The sequence below is a fragment of the Talpa europaea genome, assembly GCF_964194135.1.
Source record: "Talpa europaea genome assembly, chromosome: 12".
Taxonomy (NCBI): domain Eukaryota; kingdom Metazoa; phylum Chordata; class Mammalia; order Eulipotyphla; family Talpidae; genus Talpa; species Talpa europaea.
The window spans coordinates 71,442,938-71,465,408 of record NC_140079.1 but is presented as its reverse complement, the minus strand read 5'-3'; the positions used below and the strand labels follow the sequence as shown (position 1 = coordinate 71,465,408).

The 22,471-nt window shown below is 40.1% G+C and overlaps 3 protein-coding genes across 3 annotated transcripts; 2 read left to right on the top strand and 1 right to left on the bottom strand.

The window, feature by feature from the left end:
- Window positions 1–2,462: 2,462 nt before the first annotated feature.
- Window positions 2,463–3,413, top strand: OR6K3 (olfactory receptor family 6 subfamily K member 3; the record flags this gene model as incomplete). Its single annotated transcript, XM_084248475.1, has 1 exon — window positions 2,463–3,413. The coding sequence occupies one exon, from the start codon at window positions 2,463–2,465 to the stop codon at window positions 3,411–3,413; it is 951 nt and encodes a 316-aa protein (XP_084104601.1).
- A 9,591-nt stretch (window positions 3,414–13,004) lies between these two features.
- On the top strand, window positions 13,005–13,964 carry OR6K6 (olfactory receptor family 6 subfamily K member 6; the record flags this gene model as incomplete). The annotated part of the gene is made up of 1 exon (XM_084248466.1): window positions 13,005–13,964. The coding sequence occupies one exon, from the start codon at window positions 13,005–13,007 to the stop codon at window positions 13,962–13,964; it is 960 nt and encodes a 319-aa protein (XP_084104592.1).
- Window positions 13,965–19,457: 5,493 nt separating this feature from the next.
- On the bottom strand, window positions 19,458–20,466 carry LOC311180554 (olfactory receptor 6N1; the record flags this gene model as incomplete). The annotated part of the gene is made up of 1 exon (XM_084248483.1): window positions 19,458–20,466. Exon 1 carries the CDS (start codon window positions 20,394–20,396, stop codon window positions 19,458–19,460), a length of 939 nt encoding a protein of 312 aa, XP_084104609.1. The 5' UTR covers window positions 20,397–20,466.
- Between the last annotated feature and the right edge of the window lie 2,005 nt (window positions 20,467–22,471).

Here is a 22,471-nt window from a genome sequence, read left to right as displayed (position 1 = left end):
AGTGATCCATCAAAATAACTGCTAAAGAATTCCCCAAAGATTTGGGGTACTGAAACATTGCATTTGCTTGGAACTGAGCTCTTTAGGCTCAAAATACTTTGATACTGTTTTTGAAGGTTTCCGCAAAGACTTGTTAATTAACCTACTGTTGAGAAACATCATTGACAATGGGGGAGTATTCTGAAGCGATAGAGAGCAACGCTTCCCTTCCCTTCTTTCCTATAAATCCCCACCAGCCCTTTATCCTTGGCAAATGACACTCTGAACCTCCAATGTCTATTTACCTTCATCTTAACTGAATCAATCTCTCTTCTAAGGATTTTACTTTGTCCCAATGAACACTGCCTGTTTTTATTCTTCCCATGTGCCTCTTGAGAAAAGTTCCAGGGGATCGCTTTTAATATTCTCTTTTTCTTTACATTGCTGCTACCAAAAGGTTGTTCTTTGGTATTTAGCTTGATGAATTTCCCTGTCATTTAGTTGGGTCCTCAAGAGGGATTATGTTCCTAGGAATGACTCATCTAACTTATAATCTTTTACTAAATTACTTTGAATTCATACTGTCAGTTTCCTTCTATGTCTAGACTTCAGACAAATGCTAAGTATTCCATTTTTAGTGTTTTAAATATTAGTATATTGCACTGTAAAATTATAGTGTTCCATTTAGCTCACTTGCTGTGTACACTCTTTAATCCCCTTGAACTATTCAGTCTCTAAATTTCCATTTATTCCATAATTATCAGTGTACTATTGTCTTCACAATCTTATTCAACCATTTATTTATTTATTTATTTATTTATTTATTAAGATTTTATTTATTTATATAAGCACTGGGGTATAGGCCAGAGGCACAGGACGAGAGAATTCACCAGAGACAGGGCAGGGAGCAGAACAGGCAGAAGGACCGAACACATTGCTGAGGGGAGCAGCAGGTGCGACAGGAGAGGTCTGCTGCGCCATGTGGGTATCTCCTTGGCTGGCCAGGAATCAAACCAGCACTGCAGAGTCTGTGGACAGCTTCACATTGCTGCGCTCAACTTTCTGTGCCACCAGCAGAGAAGCCCTATTTATTTTTTTAAAAAGATTTGTTTATTTATGCATACAAGAACTGGTGTACAGGTCAGAGGTGTGGGGGGTGAGAGGATTCACCAGAGACAGAGTGGGGAACAGAACAGGCAGATGGACTGAAATACACTGCTGAGGGGAGCAGTAGGCTAGTCAGGAGAGGTCTGCTGTGCCATGTGGGTATTTTCCTGGCCTGGGATCGAACTCGTGCTGCAGTGGCTGGAGATAGCTTCAATGGTTGCATCTTAACCCCCTGTGCCACCAGGGAGGCCCTTGTTCTACCATTTTAAACTCTTTTTCATCTTTACCTTTTACTATTATCTATTAGATTTTTTTCTCGTACAAAAATCTACCTTGCTCTGTCAGATGCCTTGAGTCTATGCCATCATTCAACCTTTTAGACACTGCAACCAAATTCCTGAATACTACTACAGGGGAAAACAAAAACATGACCTCCAACCACAGGTAGATCATGAAGATATCATGGGGACCATTCAATATGTAATATGCATTTTTCCCATGAGACATTTCCCTCAGGGGTTTGGTGCATGCTTCAACCCCCTCTACTCTTTGTATTTGTTTGGATTTTCTCCTTTGTATTGATTCTTCCCCTTGAATATACAGATATTCATTTGATAAAAATTAAAATAAGCACATAACCCAAATCTTCTTCCTTTTCCTCATATCCCCAGTACCTCCTTTTTTTTCTCTTTCTCTCTCTGCTTTCACATCCAAATCTATTAAAAATAAACAGGTTTGCAGTCATTGTGCCTGATAAGTCATTCACTCAGCTATTAAAATAAAAATTAGTTATCATATATATCATGATTGGGGATGCAATCATATATAATTGGTCATATTTATAAGCTGCAAATACCTATCCATGTACCAGATGTTGTATAAAGAGCATAAAAACCATTGACAATTGATACCTCTAGGACAATAACATTTATAATAATCTTATTTTATGAAGACCTGAGAGACTTTCATGTATAAGAAAAATAAACATGTTCTAATTTTCTGTGGGCTTTTGATTTTCTAGAAGCTGCCAAAATAATGTTTGTCAAATTTACTCTATTTTAGCCAATATAGGCTAATACATAGGATTATTACTATCTTATTTGCTTATTGTCTCTTTCATTAGAATATACACTTCATGAAAGTAGAAACTGTTTACTACTAAATTCAACAAAACTATGTATTTGCTTGACATGTAGTAGGTACTAAATATTTATTTAATGATAAAGGTAAATGATAAAAATGACAAAGGTAAGCTATCTGACTAAAGTATTGCTTTATTTGAATCCTGTATGTGCCTACATTTCTGATTGTTTATATTTCATCTAGGGAGTGAGCTGTGTGTCTTTCTACCCACTGTAATTAAGGCTGCCAAAACCATGGTGAGAAGTAACCAAACTTCTATGGTGACGGAGTTTCTCTTCTCTGGATTTCCCCAGTTTGGAGAGAGAAGCCTACTCATCTTCTTCCCTTTGTTAATCATCTACCTGTTTATTGTTGTTGGGAATCTCATTGTCTTTTTTGCAGTAAGAGTGGACACTCGTCTCCACAATCCCATGTATAATTTCATCAGCATTTTCTCCTTCCTGGAGATATGGTATACCACAGCCACCATTCCCAAAATGCTTTCCAATCTCATCAGTAAGAAGAGGACCATCTCCATAATTGGTTGCCTTTTGCAGATGTACTTCTTCCACTCACTAGGAAATTCAGAGGGGATTTTGTTGACTACTATGGCCATCGACAGGTATGTTGCCATCTGTAACCCCCTCCGCTACCCAACAATCATGACCCCCCGGTTGTGTGCTCAGCTCTCCGCTGGCTCCTGCATATTTGGCTTTCTTGTGTTGCTCCCAGAGATTGCATGGATTTCCACTCTACCCTTCTGTGGCTCTAACCAAATCCATCAGATCTTCTGTGACTTTGGGCCTGTGCTGCGTCTGGCCTGCACAGACACATCCATGATCCTGGTGGAAGATGTGATCCATGCCATTGCCATCATCTTCTCTGTCCTGGTTATCACCCTCTCTTATGTTAGAATCATTGCTGTGATCCTGAGGATTCCCTCTGCTGAAGGTCGCCAGAAAGCTTTTTCCACCTGTGCCTCTCACCTGGGTGTCTTTGTGATGTTCTATGGCAGTGTCTCCCTCATGTACCTACGCTTCTCTGCCCCATTTCCACCAATTTTGGACACAGTCATTGCACTGATGTTTGCAGTTCTTGCTCCCTTTTTCAACCCCATCATTTACAGCTTAAGAAATAAGGACATGAAGATTGCAATTAAGAAACTCCTCTGCTTTGAGAAGGCGTTTAATGCATCGACAAGTTAATGCTAACTTGTAGGCCCCTCTCACATTGGATTCTACTCTAATATGAAACCATTGATAAACATATAACTCATCTACTGTCACAATGACATTTCCTGTCTATTTATCCCAGGTCTTCTTTTCATGTACATGCTTATTATATTTATGTGAGATAATTAAGTTATCATGTGTTACCAGTTTAGACTTGCAGAGACAAACAAGTAAAAGGAAATGTGATGTCTAAACCATTAAAAAATATATTGTCTAACCACAAACATTAATCTTTTATTATTATACAAGTTGAGCGCTGGGTTGAGCACTGGGTTGCGAAGCTGCCCGCAGCCTCTGCAGCGCCCGTTCAATCCCCAGCCACTGGGTGAGGGTCCCACATGGCGCGCAGACCTCTCCTGCCACCTGCTGCTCCCCTCAGCAGTGTTATTTCATCAGTCTGTCTGTTCTGCTCCCTGCTCTGGCTCTGGTGAATTCTCTCACCCTCCCGCGCTTCTGACTGTAACCAGTGCTTGTAAAAATAAATAAATAAATCTTTAAAAAAAAAAAAAGAATTAGTAACGGCTACAAACTATAAAACACAGTGATCAGTAGCATATTATCTGAAGAAGAGGTTAAGGTTCATATTTCACTGGTACCACATATTAGCCTTGTGACCTTGAAAAAGTTATTAATTTATCTTTCTGTGTCTTAGTTTCATTATCTAATAAATGGGTGAAAAAATAATGTATTTTAAAAATAAATGTTCATGTGGTTAATATGAAAATTAAATGAGTTACTCTAAGCAAAAATTAGTGCTAGCTGTTAATATCATTTGTCATTAATTTACAGGAGGTAAAGAGCTCAATAAATGAGATCAAGAACTAGAGAGAAAGCTATGGAAATAGGATAGATCAAATGGAGGACTGAATCAGTGACCTCAAAGATAGTAATACAGTAGGACACAGATGGAAGAAGAGAGAGAACCCACATATAAAAACAAACAAACAAACAAAAAAAACATGAAGAGGCAATTCAAGAAATAACTTGACACCATTAAGAAAATCAATATAAGAATAATGGGTATCCCAGAAAGGGAAGGAAGGTGTTGCAGAGAATCTATTAAGGAAATAATAGAGGAAAACTTCCCTCACTTAGGGGAGAAATTAAATATTGATTGATATAAGTTAAGGACGAAGGTAAATAGACATTGTAGGTACAGAGAAGGTCATGTGCCAAAGAGAAGAACTGTTGGGGATTCTCAGGAAGGATAGGAAGAATAGCATTGGCGAGAGTGGTAAAAGCAGAGTTATATTGGAATAATCTAAAAAATGTAACCATATTGCATACGAATATATAAATGTATGTATGTACATGTGTCCTGTAATATAATATAAAATATATACATTCTTGTGAATATAGTTGAGTATTTTAGTAATTCTACCTGTTGTTTATCACCACATTGCTCTGCTCTCATCAGTAATAATAAAATTCCATGAGAATTGTCTACTGTTCTTTGATTCTTTACTATTAAATTATCAAGTTAGGCTTTTGTATACCCTTTGGTGCATATTTCCCTTACTGAGTTTAATAATGACCTCCAGATTGCTAAATACAGTGATTAATTTTCAGTCCTTACTCTACTTGACTATCTTCAGGATTAGACAAAGTCAATCAGTCTTCCTCCTTGACATAGGTCATTCTCTCGGCTTTCAAGACATGTGATTTTTCGTCTATATGTTTGATTACCCCTTTGGAATCACATTTTTGGATTCTTTCTATTTTTCCCATGTCTGTAATATTGTGGTAGTGGATAACTCAAACGCTGGTGGCTTCACCATGGCTTTAAATACATAATATATTCTAATGATGCTCAAATATATCTTCATCCTAACCTTCACTGCTCTCTATCTGACTTGTGTTTTTAGACTATTCAATATTTGGTAAACTGTTAATTAATGTCCAGAATTCACCATGTCCCTGCAGGAGAACAGAGGGAGCAGAATATCCCCAATTAAGAAAAATGCCCCACTGGCATACAGAAGGTTGAAATTATCAAAGTTACTGTTAGTGCAAAACCAGTTAACTACTAGTGTAGATTGGCTGGAAATATACCAAAACTCTTCTTAAAGGTATAGAAGAATTGATGAACCAACAGCATATAGAGCTTCAAGGGGGGCAAAAAGCCCACAATCCATTCATGCCTATGTTTCTTCCTTTACTGGGAACACACCATCTGACCCTTCCAGATGGTTAACTTCTGTACCAATGAGAATTTGGCTACATTTTGTCTTTGATAGAAATGTTCATTCATTCTACTAACATATAGAGTGGGGACTTCCATGTGCTCCAAGGACAGGTTTGGTGTGGTTGAGGTGCCTGCTTGCTAATAAGTGTCAGTTATCAATGCAGAATCTAGCCTGCCTTCTTTGTGTTAAAACATATGGCAGTGAGTTTACTGGAGATAACACCTCTATAATATGTAACAAGATAGAGGTATTAGGCCTCCCTCATGGCACAAGGGGTTAAGCACAGCATTGTGAAGCTATCTGCAGCCTCTGCAGCACAAGTTTGATCCCTGGCCAGGCAGGGAGCTACCCACGTGGTGCGGCAGACCTCTCCTGTCTCACCCGCTGCTCCCCTCAACTGTGTATTTCAATCACTCTGCCTGTTCTGTTCCCCACTGTGTTTCTGGTGAATCCTCTTATCCCCTGCACCTCTGGCCTGTACCCCAGTTCTTGTATGCATAAATAAATAATCTTAAAAAAAAAAGATAGAGGTGTTACCTGACACTGTCATGGTGATCATATTGCAGTATATAAATCCATCACATCAGCATGCTGAGCATCTTAAATATATATCATGCTATAGTCAATTATATGTCAATTGTTTTTGTTTGTTTGTTTGTTTATTTATTTATACAAGCACTGGGTACAGTCACAAGCACGGGAGGGTGAGAGAATTCACCAGAGCCAGAGCGGGGAGCAGAGCAGGCAGAAGGACCGAAGTACACTGCTGAGGGGAGCAGTGGGCGGCAGGAGAGGTCTGTGCACCATGTGGGACCCTCCTCTGGTGGCCGGGGAGCAGCCGGGGATCAAACCGGCGCAGCAGAGGCTGCGGGCAGCTTCGCAACAGAGCACTCAACAGCTGCACCACCGGGGAGGCCCTATGTCAATTGTTTAAATTAAATAAGTAAGTGGAAAAACTACCAACATATGCTTAAAAGAGTCAGATAATTTTTAATTGGTCAAAGATTTACTGAATAAAATTATTTTGAAACTAGAATACTGGAGACCTCAAACAGTTAGAAAGTCAGCAGATAGCAACCGTTTTTAAAAAATCTTTTTTTTTTTGCCCTTACTTTTGATAGATGTAGCATTATTATTAGATTTTTAAATTAATTTTTTTCTACTGTAGAGATTCAGCGCCATATTAAATCTACTTTGAGGCTGGAGCAATATGAAGGACAAAATTTCTCTTTGTTTTTCTCTAAGAAAAATCTGCCTAAAAAAAAAAGAGAGATTTACAAAAAAAAGGAATTTATGCTCTAATCCTCAATTACCATTCTCTGGACTCATTTTCAGACTTGTTCCACTCCAATCACCCTCCACTGAGCTACTGGAATAATCTTTCTCAAATACAAAATTTTCAGTCCTCTGCCTGAAAACAAACCTTTAAGTGGTTCCTAGAGGCTTCAAATAAAAAGCTGAACTTGTAAGTCTGAGAAATTATATGAACAGATATTAGGCTTTTAATTCATTTTGACATTGTTTGGTTTTATTATCCCCAACATGCTTTCCTCTTAGCACAGAAAATAACTCCCTCCAGAGTCCTCATTTCAGATGTGATGGGGAGACAAGCAGGAAACTAACTTTATGCTTCATGGACTGTACATTATGGAGGGAAGAAAAAATTGAAACTTGGAAAAAGTGGCGTGTCTTTAGGAACTTGAGTCTTCAGGAAGGAAAGACAATGCACATGGGAAGACAACTTAAAGCAGATTCTAGGCTCCAACTTTGATCTAAAAGGGCTCCTGCATTTTCTGGAAGAATGGAGACCCTGGGTCTCAGCTAGTGAGCTGTGCTGGTTGTCCTGGAGTCCTTTATTCTTAAAACCCTTTCCTGATTACACTAAATGAACCACAAGCTTCCTAGATTAGAATCTAAGCCAGAACTCAGTGGAGGTGAAAGGAGTCTAGAGCCAGTGGCCTGGCAAGCTCTGATAAGGGATGGCTCTGACAGAAATCTGGTTCTGTGAGAATCTTTCCCAATTTGCAGCATACGAAGCCACTCACCCATAGCCCAAAGCACAGAGCTCACCCCTCATCCCACGCCCGCCTCTTCCAGAATCCTAGAGGGCCAGCTTCTGCCTCCCAAACATCTTCATCTTCCTGCTCTGCAGCCCTGTGAGCAGTAGGCTATAGCCACACCACGAGGTGTCTCGGAGAATAGTCGGATGGGAGCCAGGCTTCCTTCTGCGGGATCTCCCCCAGTGCCAGGGGAGGTGACTCCAGGCCCCTGTGGTTAATTAGGGAGCCCTGCTGTTGTGCATCCCTTTCTTGGGTTGCGACCTCTGTGGGAAGCCAGGTTTTAGAGTTAGGCTAGAAATCAGATGCCAAGAGACACTTGGTTCTCCTTTCTGCCAAGAGTGACAGAAATGTTTACTTTCAAGTGTCTTCTACACAATGTTTATATACAAAGTGTCCTCTGAGAGAGAGGAAGGGTCAGAGCCAGAGGAATCAGAAATGGAGTGTGGCTCAAAAGCAGAAAGCTTTCTCCAGCTTTCACTGATGCTTTTTCAGATCAGCAATAATTCTGAGGTTCATCACAGAACACTGGGCAGCTGCCTGAAGCTCAGCAGGACTTCAGGAGCATGCAGGGGGTTCCAGGGCCACCAGCAGTGGTGCAGGAAAGAGGGGCTCCCATCAGGTGTCATTGCTTTGTGGTCCTGGCAGCTGATGTCCCCAGTAGCTACAGTCAGAAGAGGATTTGAGGACAGTTTTTCCCCTAGAGGAAAACTTTACTAATAAACTAGCCTTTGTGGAGATCTTGGATGCAAAATTCCTCTAACTATGAGTAACCCGAAGGTTACTTATCTTTCTTTCAATTTCATTTTTGTTTTTAATTAAGTTATAGTTGACATAGCATAGTATATTAGTTTCAGATACAACATAATGATCCAATATTTGTATATATTGTGAAATGATCATCATAAAAGTCTAGTTAACATCTGATAACTTACAGTTATTTTTTTTCCATTTTTCTTTCTTTCAAACGAAATCGGTGCCCAACTTTACCTCCAGGTGGGTAATACCAGGGAAAAAAAGAAATATACAACACAATAAAGGTAGTTTTTCTCTCTCATTTGTAAGAGACAAAACACAGACATGAAGTGTCAAATATATCTTACGGAATGGTAGAAGTGAATATGATAAGGAAATTGAATTTGAAAACAGATTTGAGTTTAAGAAAGCTTGATAAAACATGGTTTAGAGGTGCAGGGTCATACCCTTCAGGTGTAAGTCATCACCCCACACCCACCATTGTACTAAATGTACCAGCATCACCTACTATGTCCTCTCCCCTCATCGCTCTTTCTCCTCTATCCCCCTTCACCTCCAGCCTCAATTCTACTATCATACTTCCAGATGTGTTATTAGTTTGGTTTTATCTGACCATTTGTTTTGTTTCTCTAATTTTCACATAAATAACAACACCATCTGGTCTTTGTCTTTCTTGGTCTGATTTACTTCTCTTAGCATAATCCACAACACTTCTTCCTCTGTTGTCACAAAAGTCATGAGTTTATGTTTTTATAGCCAATTGTGCATATATATCACATCTTCCTAATCCACTCATGTGTCTTTGGGCCCTTAGGTTACTAAATGCCTAAAGCATTATTTCTATCGCTTGGCTATTGTAAAAAATGCTGCAATGAACACAAGAGGGCATATATCCATTCATATTAATGTTTTTGCAATCTTCAGGCAGATACCTAGGAACAGAATTGCTGTATCATATGATAAATCTACTTTTAATATTTTGAGAAATCTATGCTGTCTCCCACAGGGGCTGTAACCAGTATATATTTCCACCAACAATGTGCAAAGTTTCCCTTTTAGATTTGTACAATAAATTAGGTTATTGTCAAATAAATTATTTTAAGCAAAAAACCAAGATATATTTTTTGGGTCAATCCACATGATAGATCCTCTCATAATTTGTTTTTATATTCATTTGGAAGTTTCTGCATAAAATTTCTTATAATCTCTAATATCAGTTTTCTCTTTCTTATTGATCTTCATGCATATATCTTATTTCTAAACAAAGTATTATTTATCTATTAGCACCCATGTTATTTTTTATTTTGAAGATAATACTTTTAATATCTTTATTTTCTAATTTGCTATTCACTCCTCTCAAACATGCAGGCATTTACGACTATATAGCATCTCAGATACTGTATATTTACTTAAAGAAAGTTAAGCTCAATAACATAACCAACTCTAGTTCTCATCCTTCATTGCCAAACTTCTCAAAAGTGATCTACAGTGACTAATAAATTTTTGTATTTGTATTTTCTTTCATCTTCTGCAAATCTTGCAGAAGCTAAAATTGTATTAACTCCACATTTGTCAATGATCCTCTAATTATAGGATTTATTTGTTCCATTTTCCCTGAAACCTTATTATTAATTCAACAAAAGTATCTAAGATGGCCGCATGATGTCAAGTATTGGGAATAATAATAATAATCAATGAGGCTATTTCCAAATTTCATTCATTGAAATTTTTTAAAATGTCACTCATTTTTTGTTCTTCTAATTCTCTTCTTTTAATTGTGTTGCAGCATTGTCCTTGTTCTCTGTGAGTTCCCTCAACGGTTTGGAATAACAGAAAAAGATAATCCCACATGTAGATTCTGACTTTGCCACTTACTTAGCCACATGCCTTTGGAAATATACATATCATTTAAACTTCTGTTTCTTCATCATTAAAGTGGTTAATTATTTTAATATTGAAAATATGAAATGAGATTAAATATATAAATGTCATAGTTAGAAATGAGTGAAGGACTGAGAAGTCATGTGTACAGATCGTGTGTTCCAGAAAAACCCCTTCTGATACCACAGCTCTTCTGGGTCTCAGTGCTGGGCGGTGGCCCCTGGTGAGAGATAAGGGTAGGTAGCCCCAGGAAAGCTCTCGAGACCCCACTGAGGAAAGTGTAATTACGTGTGATGCTTTCCCTTAATTTGTCCCTGAGAGGGAGAGTGAGATGCTCCATTTGCCTTTACATCCTGCATCATCTGAGGAGAAACTCCCAGGAAAGACAATTTTCCATGCTAGCTATTCCCTGAGGAGCCTTCAGACATATCTATCCCTGCTCAGGAACTAGCAGAGGAGGCCCGTGTCTGCGGGACTGAGGAACGCTGTGTCTCGGGCGGGGTGAGTGCTCCCGCCTGCCACTGCAGGGCTTCCTGCAGTTGAGACTGCTAATGCCCTTCTCATTCCTAAGGTGCCCACTTTGCCTCGATCCTTCAATCTTCAGGTCCCAGATTTTCCCTAACATTTCATCATAAACTTTTCTTAATATATGGGGTATAATTTTATATTTTTAGAACTTTGCTATATGACTGAAGAAATTAGAATAACGAGACATAAAATCTAGAAGGAATATAGTCCAGCTGTGTGTGTTTGTTTGTATGTGTGTGTATTATGTGATGAAGATACAGATAATACCTAAGGTCTTTCCAACAGTAAAACTTTGCTGAAGTTCAAAGATTTGTGGATTCCTGAGGAGTGAAAAGCTTAAGCATTTTAAGCTAAACTGTGTCTTGTTCCTTTCTAAAATCTATTGCTTATCTTTCTTCCTCAAGGCTTGAGACACAAGGCAATCCTTGCAAATTAATTTTCCTGGTCTGCGATGCATTAATTTCCACTATTTTTGACCTCCTGAAAAAAGAAAAACCATCAGCTCTCTTATCTCACACTGAAGACAATTCTAAATATACATAGGTACTTAGAGTAGGAGCAAACAGTAAAAAATGCCTGCCCTAACTTTCCTCTATCTTATAAGATAAAATAATGGACTTCTTTTTTTTGTTTGTCCAACTGCATTTGGGCTTCCAGGCATTATTATTTTATTTTCTACAGATAATTATTTTTTTAAATTTATTTAAAAAAATTTTAATTTTGGGGTTCTATTTTTCTTCTTCCATACTGCAGTGTTGCACTTGCCCTCCACCAAACCACCCATGCCAATATCCCCTTGGCCTTTCCTCTCCCCTCAAATTTCCTCTAATAACCATTAAATTCTACATAGGCAAAAAAGCAGTAGGAATAAATTTTGAGCTCCGTGAAATAATAGCAGACTTCTAAGATACACAGTCTAGGCTTCCAGAGATTGCTGTAAATTGTAGTTATGTTATATAGACAAATTATTTTTCCCTCTGTTTCTCAATATTTCTACCTATAAAATAATACTTATCTCTATACCCTCATTATCATAGGTAGAAATAAATGAACAAGAACACATAAAATGCCTGACGTCATGACAATGACATGGCTCATCAGTGCCACGTTTATCCTTTATGATTCCTCCCGGGGTGCTTTCACTCTGCTTGAGGAAGAGACTGTTGATCTCAAGTATTTAAAATGCTAGAAACATTCAAATATTCGAAGACATGAAAGAAGGAAATATGAAACCCTCTTCGGAGACAGAGAGCGAGATTACTGTTGTCAGGAAGGATTGCTGAGACTTCTGAGACAATAGTGACAATATTTATTGGACAATAGCAACTAGGATTCTATTAAGAAAAGACCAAGAAAAGGAAAGGGAGGAAAGACATGAGCAAAGATAGAAATGGGGGAAATGGGCCCTATTTGGTTTATCTGATGAGTGTACAGAAAAATATTTGGCTCTAAAATTTTGAGCCAGGAAGACAGTGGGTATGGGGTTTGAGGTTTTGTGCTCATGCTGAATTCAATGGGCACTAATCAGATGGGTCTGCAGAGACTCCTGGTCTTGGCGGCTATCAGTCAGCCTTCGAAAGAGGAGACAGAGAAGGGGAGTTACAGAGAATGAGGGGGGACTAATTCCTGACATCTGGGTAGTTACTACCTAATGAAAATGAGACATGCTATTATAAAACCAACAGGAAAAGACAGGAGGATCAAAGCACTATTTTAACCAGAGTCAGGTTAGAGATCAGGGCTGGAAGAAATGCAAAGAACTACATGAGAATTACTGGGAGAAAGGCTTCTGAGAGTGTCCTTATAATCTTACTTTATTTTTTTATTAATACACAGAAGTAGAGAATAGTTAGAAAGAGAGGGGCCAATTTGAAAGCTAAACACAGAGCGGCAGAGAGTGAAGAGAAGATGAACTCAGAAAATAAAGTGATTGAACCTGCAGAAAATATTCCCGAGAATTAAATTTGGGTGTTGCTCTGTATGTTCTTTGCTTCCACCGAAGAGGTGACAAAGGTCATTTGGAATCCAAAAGCAAACATTTCAGCTGAGAGACACTTCTAACTGTCCTGTTTCCATCCTAGAGAGGAAGGAGGGAATTTGCAATGTAGTCACTACCGATTCCAGGAGTTTCTTTGTTTCTTTTTGCCTCCTCACAGATGTCACAGTTGATGACCAGAGGGAATCGGACCATGGTAACTGAATTCCTCTTCTCCATGTTCCCGCGTCTGCATGAAGGTGGCCTCTTTTTCTTTATCCCCTTGCTTCTCGTCTATGGGTTTATCATCACTGGGAACCTAATAATATTCGTTGTCATCCAACTGGACAAGGCCCTGCACACGCCCATGTATTTCTTCATCAGCATCCTCTCCTTCCTGGAGATCTGGTACACCACCACCACCATCCCCAAGATGCTCTCCAGCCTGGTCAGTGAACAGAAGACCATCTCTCTGGCTGGGTGCCTCCTGCAGATGTATTTCTTCCACTCCCTTGGTATCACAGAAGGCTGTGTGCTGACAGCAATGGCCATCGACAGGTACATAGCTATCTGCAATCCTCTCCGCTATCCAACCATCATGACTCCCAAACTCTGCATCCAGCTGACAGCTGCCTCCTGCCTCTGTGGCTTCCTCCTAGTGCTCCCTGAGATCGCCTGGATCTCCACCCTGCCTTTCTGTGGCTCCAACCAGATCCAGCAGATCTTTTGTGACTTCACACCTGTGCTGAGTTTGGCCTGCACAGATACCTCCCTAGTGGTCATCGTGGATGCTGTCCATGCAGTGGAGATCCTGGCCTCCTTCCTGGTCATCGCCCTGTCCTACATCCGAATCATTGTGGTGATTCTGGGGATGCCCTCCCCTGAAGGCCGTCGCAAGGCCTTTTCCACCTGCGCCGCCCACCTGGCTGTGTTCCTGCTATTCTTTGGCAGTGTGGCTGTCATGTATTTGCGGTTCTCAGCCACCTACTCAGTGTTTTGGGACACAGTGATTGCTGTCACTTTTGTTATCCTTGCACCCTTTCTCAACCCCATTATCTATAGCCTGAGAAACAAAGACATGAAATATGCGATTGGGAGACTTTTCTGTGCTCAGAAGAGGGCTGATGGGGTTGGGAGATAGTTAGCTAGATCCTAGAGACTGAGAAACCACCTGTGAGTTCAGCATTTCATTGTTCTTGTCTTGTTCATGAATCTGCTCTTTTTCTCTTGCTGTGGCTACTTGTTCTGTTATTAAAAACAAGAATGAAACCCTGGGGGGTCCAGGTCATTGGTGGCAATTTCACAGTCTGCTTGCATGAGTGCCCCTTCTATATGTATGCTATGCTGCAGCCGTGTACAAGCATCTTCCTGCTTTATGGATCAGGCTGGTTTTTCACACTTCACCTGGTGGGCTCCTGCCTTTCTTTTCTGTCATCCCCCACACTCGCAGACCAGGAGGAAGGATCGAAAGGTGTGAAGGACATCATAGTTCTGAAAATTGCTTCTGTTAACTTTCCCCCAATTCCCTTTTAGCAGGAAGCCTCCTGTTATGCAGACTTCCACATTAATCAACAATTTCCTGACATTTAGAGTTTTCTGTATTTTTAGCTTAATTTACAAACACAATTTAATAGCAATGGACTGACCATGCGCAATAGACGTCATAAAATTAATAACAATAATGGTTCATGATATTAATCTAATGATTTACTACTTAAAATATTTTAAGTGTATGAATCCTTTTGAAATTTAAATCATCTGAAGTAATGAGGCCAGACCCCTTCATTATTTAATTGTTGTTATTAATGTAATTATTTAAGTGGTTGAACTAAACTCAAAGAGGTCTACTGATTTGTGGAAGGTCACAGAGAGAGTTGGTAACAGAGCTGGGGCTTGCCCTTGACTCTCTCCAATAAAAGCACACTTTCATTTAATCTATTTGATGTTAAAGAAATGAAATTATACAAACCTCTTTCCCCAAAAGTTTCTAGAACTGTGCCAGTCTGTAATGAGTTATGATTCCTCCCTCTGAGAGCTTCTCAGTCTTCAAGTGACTGGGAAAGACTGCTGGACTATAGGGCCCAGGGACCAGATTGTGCACTTATTTCTACCACTAAGTTGTGCCATTTCCTTGTCTATAAAATTACATGGTTGGATTTGATCAGTGTTTCCCCAAACTGGCATATCACCAGAACTTACAATTCAGAAAATGCAAAAGTAAAGTCCATGCATTTGCATCCTTAAGCTCCCAAGAATATTCTGATGATGGCTCAGATTTGTGAACAGCTGCATTAAATGGTCACTGAGGTCATTTCTAGCCTTAGAGTCCTTTGATTTTTCATAAAAAGTAGCATTTTGAACAATATCCGAGCTAATGTAAAGACTTCACATGCATTACTTCACATATCCTCACTACAGTCCTATGACACAAGGATTAACCCTTATTTTTCAAATGGGAAATATGAAGCCCAGAGCTTAAATAATTAGGTTAAAGGTACAGAGTTAAACACTAGAAGTCCAGGTCAGAAACTCAATTATATCTGATCCAGAGGCAGGTCCTTATTCCCCAGGATTTTGTGCCCACTTCATATAACTTCATCCTAGACCAACCACCAACCTAACAAGAGCTGCAAAGGAGATAATGGTTCTCAGTGAGTAAATGTGATCACTGATTACTGTACAGAAAGTATGGAAAGATTTTATGCGTCATATTCCAAGATTTTCTGATTCTAAAAGGTTTGAGTATTGATTCTACCTAGGTATAGAAGATTCACCTAGCAACTAGCATGCCTGTGGTTGTAGTCTTTGGAGGCCTCAGAGTCTACAGAATCATCACTGCTACTTTTACTGGGAATACCATTATCCAACAAGTTCATTGTTTTTCTTGGCATCAGAGCCTGTGAGGTCTCTAGACTCATTGTTCCCAGTCACTAAACTATTTTTTTGAACTTTCCAAAGCTTGGTGTTATGTTCCAAACCTCTCTGAATGAGCACCCTTTTCCATTCTTCCTTCTCTCTAAACCCCATGTATTACTCCTTGTCATAAAGAGATCTTTAATCTTTGGGATTAAATCTTAGAAATGATTTTTTTTTCCACTGTTGTCCCCTATCTCTCAATATCACTTCAAGTCACTGCAGTCTCTAATAAGATTCTTCAGCCTGGTGTCCCAGATATGGATGTCAGGCCCAGTATGGTTCCTTATTTTGCTGTGACTTAGTTACTTCTTTTTGCCATTTCTTGTATCCTGTGTCTCTCATTAAACAAAGCATCCATGGACAGAAGGAATCCTTCTCAAGGTCAGATCATTCAGCATTGGATTCTGCAGACTGTCAGCTTGCTCTCGTAGAGTCCCTGATTGAGAGTCTGGGCTGGCTGGGAGGACAGATCAATACCTGTGAGGGAAAACAAAAGACAGAGAAAAGAGACAGCCGTGGTGACAACAGTGACGTGCAGTGCTCAGATCAGTCTAAGGTAGCAAAGGGAAGAAGAACAAAGGCAGGCAGAGAGCCACCATTAGGTGGAGGCAGAATTCAAATGATCCAGGCTTATGTGATAATTCCACATTCTTCATGATTTATCTCCTTGGCCTCTTCCATATCCTAGCCTTCATTCAATTATGGGAGTATCTCCCATGCATAATAAATGGTGTCCTTGCTTTTTGCTGAAGGTCATCAGTGTAAACTAATATTTAATTTCTCATTTGCTCCACACTTTAAGTTCCTTGAGAGACATCTAGTTCTTTCTACACCTGATATAGGAATCTTGCCAGCAGATAGCAAAATAGGTCACCCAGCCTCTGCTTGCGCATGTACCCAAGATGGGCTCTACAATGGTAGATGGTTGAGATTATCAGACATCTTGTCCTCATTAGAGTAAATTTAAGGTAGTCAGTAAGGCTGAGGACTTTGAGGTCACAAGTTCAAACATGAGTCTTGGTTTTTCCCCTTTTTAGCTACACAACGTTGGAGAACTAACATGGGAGGTCTTGTGCCTCAGTGTACCTGTGATAATATGGGATCGTTGGGGATTTTGAAGATTGCGTGCTTTAATGTATACAAAATGCTGAGCACATGGCCTATAATGCTCATAAATAATCATAACTTGATTATTATTAATTAATTCTTTTGTTCCTTTCATTATTTTTTGCACTAAGAATTATTTCCAGGCCCCTCCAGATGTACAACTATGGGGAGTGCCATTCAATCTTCAGTTTTTTTCTTTTTGGAGTCCACGTAGCAAATGCAAAATCTCCCAAATTCCACAGTAGAAGTTTTACAGAGCCAGGAATTAAAGTTGTTGGCATACAAAGAATATCTTGCCGGCTGCACAGGTTGGTAGTACTTCTCCATGTTGGAAATTTACTGTCTCTCATAGGTCATGGTTCTGATTATTTTGGATCTGTAAAATGATCTGTTTTTTATCTAATCCCTTTTTCTAAAGAATGAGAGTGAGGGATTAAATAACGCTCCTGTAAAACTGGGAGATCCTTGTTCTTTCAGTTTAAAACTTATTTTCCTTAAATAGGGATTTAAGACAAAGGACACAAAGCTCCAGTCTGCACAGGCATGTGCATTGGCCATGCAAAGCCTTTGCTTTCACCAGGATATCACCTTTAGGATATAAATGTTTTATTGTTTGTTATACTAAATCACCTTCCATGTATCTTGTATCTTTGGACTAATCAATTCCTATGTTGGGTAAATTAAAAAATCAAGGAGACAAAATATGTTTTTGATGCATATCTCTCCTTTCAATAATCTCTTCCCAAACCATTCCTTTCATCCTCCTAAAATCACTATGTTCAGAGAAATAAGTCAGTAAGTCCTGTATTTTAAAATAGAATTTTCTTATAAATTTTATCAACTTTATAAATGCCTCATTCATAATAGGAATCATATATTTTGTCCCTCCCTCAATTCGTCCTCACCCCCGTTCCTCCTTATTATTGCAATTATTGCTTTCATAACAGTGGTTCATTCTGATTTATCTTTTAGTTTTCAGCTTATATGTGACTTCCTCAGAAGAGTGCATGTGTTTTTCATTCCTAATTTCTGTACATTTCATTAATTGTAACTAACTATAAATAAATTACAATTGTTAATTTCTATTGCCTCAACTCTTAAAACACTCTAAGGTCAGGGATTGAGCAATACCTGTTTTGTTCATTGCTTATGTAGGGCTTACCAAAGCATCTGATACAGTGAGAGCTAACTAAACACGTGCTGAATTGACTGCATGGATGGATGGATGGGTGATAATATTGCAATGTAGGAGTATAAATACTTCAGGATCTTATTAGAAACTTTTAACGTTTGAAAGTTTTCTTATAGCCAACATTTGATTCTCTATTCATGGTGAATATTCACATGAATAAATAACCCTTAATGCCAGCTAATAATTAAAGCCCCATATTTCTCATACATTAAGTTATAGGATCATTTAAACATATTTTCGTATATTTAAGGAAATAATTAGCTTAAAAAGAAATAAATGTAATGTAATTACATTAATAATTATTATAAATATTTATATTTATAATAATATATAAATAATAATTATAAATAACTATACATATTAATTACATTAATAATAATAAATGTAATGTAATGTAAAAGTAATTCTAGTATTTCCCTACACTCAGTTTCTATACTTTTTTGTTAAGTTTATGCCTTTATTAAAGCCCTTCTTTCTATAATTTTTTTTAAAGATTTATTTATTTATTTATACAAGCACTGCATACAGTCAGAAGCGTGGGAGGGTGAGAGAATTCACCAGAGCCAGAGCGGGGAACAGAACAGGGAGACTGATGAAATACACTGCTAAGGGGAGCAGCGGACCTGGCAGGAGAGGTCTGGTGCACCATGTGGGACCCTTGCCGGTGGCCAGGGATCGAACTGGCGCTGCAGAGGCTGCGGGCAGCTTTGCAGCCCAGCGCTCAACCGCTGCGCCACCAGGGGAGGCCCAGTTTCTATACTTTCAAGCTTTGCACTGGGTAAGGTTTTAGTATCACTAAACAGCAGACACACCCTTTAATTTTTTGCTATCAACTGTATGCACGTCAGGGCATACTGTGTTTACTGACTCATTTAATTTTCAAAACAGCTTTCAGAAATACTTAAACAATGAAATTAAGACTCAGGGAGTTTGAGTTACTTTCTAAAGATCATATAATTAATAAGTGACTGAATGAACCAGGATTAAAGTCTGGATATATATGATAAAAACAAAAAACCCAACATGATTTTCTCTAATAGACCAACATTTTCCATTTTAATACATAAGCGATCAGTATACACAAAGTGATTATAAACGATGTACAAAAAAGCCATTTGTTTTTTCTAAATTTATTTAACAACTATTATCTAGAAGACGATAAGTGCATTATCGTGCATTATTTATTACATTAAATAAAGCAAATTCAAAATGCATATGTATATTATACATAAGACACAGATTTGACAATCCTAGGTATGGTGTACACATGTCTGGGGTTTGGAACCCGACACCTCTTGCGCCTCTCCAGCCCCGCCTGGAGCTGGCAGGGACACAGAGCCAGCAATACCTCTCAGGGTCCCCAAAAAGTAAAACCCAGAAGGCTCCATCTTCCATCCACAGCCAGTGCAGTCCAGCCCCTCACCTCAGCGCTCCTGCTCTCCCCAGCTGCCGCCTCACAGCCTCTTTGAGCTCCTTGTTGCGCAGGCTGTAGATGAAGGGGTTGAGGAAGGGAGTGAGCACGGAGTAGACCACTGCCAGGGCGCGGTCATAGTCCAGTGAGTAGCTCTTCTTCAAGCGCACATACATGAAGAGAATGCTCCCGTAGAAGATGACCACCACCGTGAGGTGCGAGGCGCAGGTGGAGAAGGCCTTTTTCTTGCCCTCGGCTGATGGCACCCGCAGCACTGAGCGCAGGATCAGCATGTAGGAGCTGAGGATCAACAAGAAGGTGGCCAGGATCTTGCAGGAGTTGATGACAAAGTCCACGAACACATTGATGGATGTGTCAGTACAGGCCAAGCTCAACACAGGAGGGAAATCACAGAAGATGTGGTGAATGCGATTGGGGCCACAGAACGGGAGGCGGGAGACCAAGGAAATTTCCACCACTGGGCCAGCCAGGCCTCCCAGCCAGCAGCACACAGTGATCCTGACACAGCGGGCCGAGGTCATGAGGGTGGGGTAATGCAGGGGTCGGCAGATGGCCAGATACCTGTCATAGGCCATGGCTGTGAGCAGGTAGCACTCGGTAGCACCAAGAGAGTGAAAAAAATAGATCTGCAGGAGGCACCCAGAGAAAGAAATGGTCTTCTTCTCACTTAGCAAGTTGGACAGCATCTTGGGGATGGTGGCGGCTGTGTAGCCAAGCTCCAGTAAGGACAGGATGCTGACAAACTGGTACATGGGTGTGTGCAGCTTGGAGTCCAGGCGGACCACCAGGAATATCAGCAGGTTGCCCAGGATGGTGGTGAGGTAGATGAGCAGTAAGAGGAGGAAGAAGTAAATCTGGACGCCCTGGAGCTGGGGAAAGCCCAAGATGATGAACTCTGTCACCCGGCTCCAATTCCCGGTGTCCATTGCTCATCACTCATGTCCCTGGAATGTGGAATATGTGAGGGCGAGAAAGGAAGTTGAGCCACAGAAGTCCTAACAAGAAGGTGACACTTGCACTACATGCCCCATCTCAAGTAAAGCATGACCAGTAGTTGCTTTAATAAGTCAGAGGACCAACCATCATTAACAGCCCCTCCACAACACCCAGTGTGATCATCAGATTTCAGGGCCTTCTCTGATTGCACAGCCCCACATAGTCCTCTCTGTAACACACTTGCCTTGCATAATGGAACCTAAGTAGACTTAGAAATGTGATTATTCCTCATCCAAGGCTTATATGATCATTTATAAATATTCCTTATCTAAGACATAAATGATCATCACTGATAAAATATTGCTAGAGTTCTGCACTGAGATTACATTATTTGAATTATATATTTTTATTCCTAATTTCAGTTTATTTTCTTCAGCTTTCTGGCTACTGAAGAATCAATCCTTTCATCACTGCCACCTCCTTCTCATGTCCTGAGCAGCCAGATCTAACAGCATCTTTCAGGGGCATTTCAGGTCAGCATTTTGATGTCCTTTGGACACTGGTGAGAATTCCAGTCACAGGTAATAGAGTTTGAGTAGATAAGAGTGACAGAAAACCAGGAGGACGAGCTCTCGCTTTGCATTCCTGCTCCTTCCGTGGTCATTTCATCAATCTTTCCTATCACTTTCCCCCTCCACCAAACTCAGATGCACCTCTCTGATTTATTGATTTGCAGATGGTAAATATTTGTGTTCCACTGTATTAGGATCAATGTAATGGAAATTTATCAAGTATTTTCTGCATTCTCAGAATTATACTTAGAACAGAGGATAACCAGGTTATCCTCAGGTTAATAAAATATGGCACCTGAACTTAAGAAACTACTATTCCAAAAGAGAAAACAGAGAACCAGTTAGTTTTTTACTGGAACATTTCATCCGCCTGGAAACATGCCATTATTCTCATACATTAAACAAATGACAGCAAGCTCCCAAGAAGTTCTTTCTCTTGATGCACTTCTCTCACAGCCACAGCTCCATTTCTTTCTCTGCCCCCCAAACACAACTCCCCCAGAGCACTGCCTCCACTCATTGTCTCTAGTTCCATTCTCTCAATTCCCTCCTATACCCAGCCATAATCCTTTGTTCTGAGCTATCAAGAAATCTCTAAACTATTCTAATTAGATGCTCCTCACTGCTTCATCAACACTTCCCTCCTCAGAGCCACCAGTGATCTGAGATTTATTCAATCCAGTCTGTGTCTCAGACCTTTGTTTACTTGGACATCAGCAGTCCCTGCTTCCTGCCATACTTTCTTCACTGGATGCTCAGGCTGCTACACTCCCTCCGACTTAGTGGACCCCATTCTCAGACTCTTCATTGAATTTTTTTTTTTAATATCAGAGTTCACTGATGTCAGAGTTTGTTCTTCTTTTCTCTTCTCTATGTAAACTCACTCCTTTGTTAAACCATTCAATGCCATGGCTTAAAACTGCCTGTCTTCTACATGTTGAAGACCTCTAAATCAACCTCTCAGTCAACATTCCTGTCCCCTACTCCATATTACTCTTGCCTCTTCTTCTTCTTCTTTTTTTTTTGTTTTTTAATTTATACAAGCACTGGGTACAGTCAGAAGTGCGGGAGGGTGAGAGAATTCACCAGAGCCAGAGGGGGGAAACAGAACAGGCAGAAGGACCCAAGTATACTGCTGAGGGGAGCGGCAGGTGTGGCAGGAGTGGTCTGCGCGCCATGTGGGACCCTCACTGGTAGCCGGGGATCGAACCGGCACTGCAGAGGCTGCGGGCAGCTTCGCAGCCCAACGCTCCACCGCTGGGGAGGCCCAGTTTCCTGTTGGTTTTATAATAATGCGCATGTCTCTTTCTCACCAGGTAGTAAATTCCCAGATATTAGTAAATAGTACCCCCCTCATTCTCTGCAACTCCCTTTCCATTTCTCCTCCCTCACAGGTTGGCTGATAGCTGTTAAGACCAGGAGTCTCTGCAGACCCACCTGATTAATGCCCAGTGAATTCAGGATGAGCACGCAACCCCAAACCCCACATCCCA